The sequence below is a fragment of the Sesamum indicum genome, linkage group LG15, assembly GCF_000512975.1.
Source record: "Sesamum indicum cultivar Zhongzhi No. 13 linkage group LG15, S_indicum_v1.0, whole genome shotgun sequence".
Classification (NCBI taxonomy): Eukaryota; Viridiplantae; Streptophyta; class Magnoliopsida; order Lamiales; family Pedaliaceae; genus Sesamum; species Sesamum indicum.
In genome coordinates this window covers 4,497,898-4,501,543 of record NC_026159.1, presented here as the reverse complement: position 1 = coordinate 4,501,543, position 3,646 = coordinate 4,497,898, and the positions used below count along the sequence as shown (strand labels likewise).

The 3,646-nt window shown below is 38.5% G+C and overlaps 1 protein-coding gene across 1 annotated transcript in view; it reads right to left on the bottom strand.

Moving 5' to 3' along the window:
• LOC105177859 (malate dehydrogenase, glyoxysomal) overlaps nt 1-3,406 on the bottom strand; it is a 4,133-nt gene extending 727 nt beyond the window's left edge. The window contains exons 1-6 of the mRNA XM_011101130.2: nt 3,060-3,406; nt 2,533-2,748; nt 1,825-2,139; nt 904-993; nt 739-822; nt 18-53 (exon numbers count right to left, since the gene is read on the bottom strand). Coding sequence (XP_011099432.1) covers nt 18-53; nt 739-822; nt 904-993; nt 1,825-2,139; nt 2,533-2,748; nt 3,060-3,137 — 819 coding nt within the window. The 5' untranslated portion in view covers nt 3,138-3,406. The remainder of the gene's footprint in view (nt 1-17; nt 54-738; nt 823-903; nt 994-1,824; nt 2,140-2,532; nt 2,749-3,059) is intronic.

Here is a 3,646-nt window from a genome sequence, read left to right as displayed (position 1 = left end):
TAAAAACAGCACCCTACCATAGAAAGAGTTGCAGAACCTGCACCTGCTTTGGCCTGCAACATAAAACAGTCATTTCTAGTCAGTCATTGTGGGTGTTACAGAAACATGAAGATTCAATACGTGCCAGGGACTAATTTGGTTCATGAGTCAACAATCATAGTGAACATACCACTATTAATAAATAGATAAAGCATAACCATTATGTAAATCAAAAGCCAACAACAGAGTTTTCGCCCATGGAGGGCTGGTAACCAAAATATCAGGGCAACAACTCAATCGATATGGTCGTTCCAGTTGGAGTGACATGATTCTTGCTCTTTGAAAAAATAGTGAGGCAACATCCACTCAAGTAAAACATACTCACATATCATACAGCTAGAATTTTACATGTTTGATTTAGATTATTATACTGGTATGTTTATTCGAAATTCAATGTAACAATTTATATCAGAACGAATTTCATAGTACATATTTGGCAAATGAATATGAGATAGAGACAATTTTCCATACAAATCGTAGGGATGAGAAGAAATTTCACTAGCAAAAGGATATTTTTTTCTGAAATTTTTTGTTTTGCTTTTCCTACAAAACTGTAATTGATTATTTAAATGATCGAGTTCAAAAATACTTTACCAAACAGGGAACTATATTTAGCTTCTTAAATAAATACTTGGACTTCCTCATGGCATAAAACTACTGGATATCTATGTAAGACCTCCAACCAAGAGGCAAGCCTACCTCAACAACTTCAGTCCCACCATTCTGGATGCGAGATGTCAGGTACTCAGTCTCTTCTTGGGTGAAAGAGCATGCAGGTTTAACCTACATGCGACAGAAAAATGAAATGAATGTAGGCATGCAAAGTCTTAAGAATTACTTCATGAAATCTGTTATTATCTCGACCTGGGAGAGAAGAGGTAAAATTGTCACACCAGCATGACCTCCTACAACTGGAACATCAACTTCCCGTGGATCTAGCCCCAAGACTTCAGCCTTTATGCACAAAAACATATCATATGCAACGAGATCCGTCAAATTACATGCATAAAGGATGGAGCTGTACTTTTGAAAGTTAATTTACAGAAGGATGCATAGCCAAGTGCAAAAGTGTAATTCGATCAACTTATATAGTTGTAAAATTAAATAATGCGGCAGCTTGCATAACCTTGTAAAAAACAAGGTCCCTTGTCAAATTCCAGAGGGACTTCTGCACTTTTCCAACTTAAAGAGAAAAAATAATGAATCTAGTTTTATCAACAAAATACTAAATCCAGCAATGCAAATCTTTTTCCAGCAACAAATTGATGTCCATGCAGTAACGAAGTCCAATTACGAACTCCAGGTTTTGGCGCAAATGGAATTCAGCCATGCTCCATAACACACAATAAATAAAAAGAAAATGATTAAATAAAATAATTTAGGACAATCACGGGGTAGGCAGAAAAGAATAATTGTGGTAGCCTGCATTACATACAGATACCAGTGACCAAATTAGAAACTGCACATTCTGGTGAATGAAAACAACAATAGAACTACCACATTTAAGAGTGCAACCAGCCTAGAGATTCCTAGAAGTGGAAATTATAGCAGCCAACTAAAATATAAACAATCTACCACCGGATTGTCAGACTATGTAACTTATAAGTATATAAGAACCACTTTGAGGAAGATATGGGGTTTTCAAGTGCAAGTATGTGAAGAGAGGAAAAATTGAGACTACATAAAAAATTTATCTTTAAGAAGAAAGAGTCTAAGGTCAAAAGCTAAAAGCAGGATATTCAAAAACAACATAAGAGTAAATGTGCTAATGAATATGTTTCCTACCACAAATGTATTAGCTCTGACTACATCAAGCATTGTGACACCTAGAAGTCGTCTTGGATCATAGGTCCCAGCCTTCTTGAAGACCTCAGCTGCAATTGGAACTGTAGAGTTCACTGGATTACTGATTAAGTTAACAATGGCTTTAGGACAGCACTTAGCAATTCCTTCACAAAGAGTCCTAACTATTCCTGCATTAATGTTGAAAAGATCATCCCTCGTCATTCCAGGTTTCCTCGGAACACCGGCAGGAATGATTACAAGGTCCATGCCAGTAAGCGCATCCTCCAACTGATTTTGCCCGAGAAAACCACGAACCTATATTTCAAAAGAATCAGTCAAGTTCTACTGGCAAAGTTTCAAGAATGGTTGTAAAAGGAACTGTTTAATGATAGCTCGAAATATTGGTTGATCCAGCAGCTGAAGTGGGCGCCATAAACTAGGAGAGTCCTAAAATTGAACAAATTCCCATCCCATTCTCTTCCGTGGCACAGGTTACACGCATAACAGCTCAAAATCACAAATTAACCAAAAAAGCAAAAATGTTCAAAGAAAGACCAGTTCGTGGCACCATTTGAATACTACCATCCTAATCAATTTGAACCATAGAATTAGAGCAATATCAGTAATCAAATTGCTCAAGGAAAATCAAGGAGAAAAATGGAATAATAAGCTAATGGAAACTTAAGAAGGATGACAAGGTGACATTACCACAGCACCAGTGTCCATATGACTGATATCTGCGGTGACGCCTGGGGTGTTGACTACATCATAAAGATGAAGCACCGAAACCAATGGGTTCATCTTCATTAGCATTGCTAACGGCTGGCCTATCCCGCCAGCTGCCCCCAATATTGCCACTTTGAAGCCCGGTGACCCTCCTTTTGCCCGGCAATCCGCACGCCATACGCTCGAACTCCCCTCCACCTTTAAATCCAAATCACATAGAAATTATCAGCCCTACCCGGGAATAATTTGAAATTTTTTCCCAATATTTTTCTGAAGAAAATCAACATAAAATCAAGCAGCTTAAGAAGGAAATCGTCCGAGAATCCCAGAATTTCAAACAATCATGATCTTCGCCTGCCTAGGGACCAAAATAATATCTTAAGATGCAGGACAACTTCACAATTGGGAGTACCAGTAATTCATACGCACCCTCAACTCAATATCAAAGTCAATCAATTACTTCTTTCTTGTTTCGCGAAAAAAAGCATATCAAAGTGCAAAACACAAACCCGGAAACGATCAGCGGGAGGATTGAGGTGCGCTGAAATTCTGGCAATACGTTGATGAATATCCGCGCCGTCCTGCATACTTGCACTCAAAGAATCTTCCAAACGTAGTGTAAGCAGCAAATTCTTGGAGTCACAATACGCATATGATGTTGATGAAAGCGAACCAGAAACAATTAAAGAGTCCCGGTGTGTACAGCGTATATATACAAGTATACAAATGGGACTAAATTGTATCGTATAGGGGTAAGAACAATAAATTCAAAGGAAAGAGAAAGCTGATGCCACAGGCTCGTTGGGATGCGTGGATTCGGATTTGGTTTCGAGCTGTCTCCGTATGGGGGTCGTTTGTTTTTTCATTTTTTTGCATTATCTTATACGCTTTCGCAGTAAACTATCACTCGGAGCTGCCGATGGGCTTTCAAGATTGGGGCTCAAGGTTTAGTTACAGAAACGTAAAACTATTTCTAGCCCAGAATACCCAAGTTCACGATCCGTTTCCCTTGGATGCCCAAGCTAAAAGCCCGAATCACCTCTAGAAAAACATTTAAATAAAAATAAAAATCGTACATGTTGTATCCGGATGGACA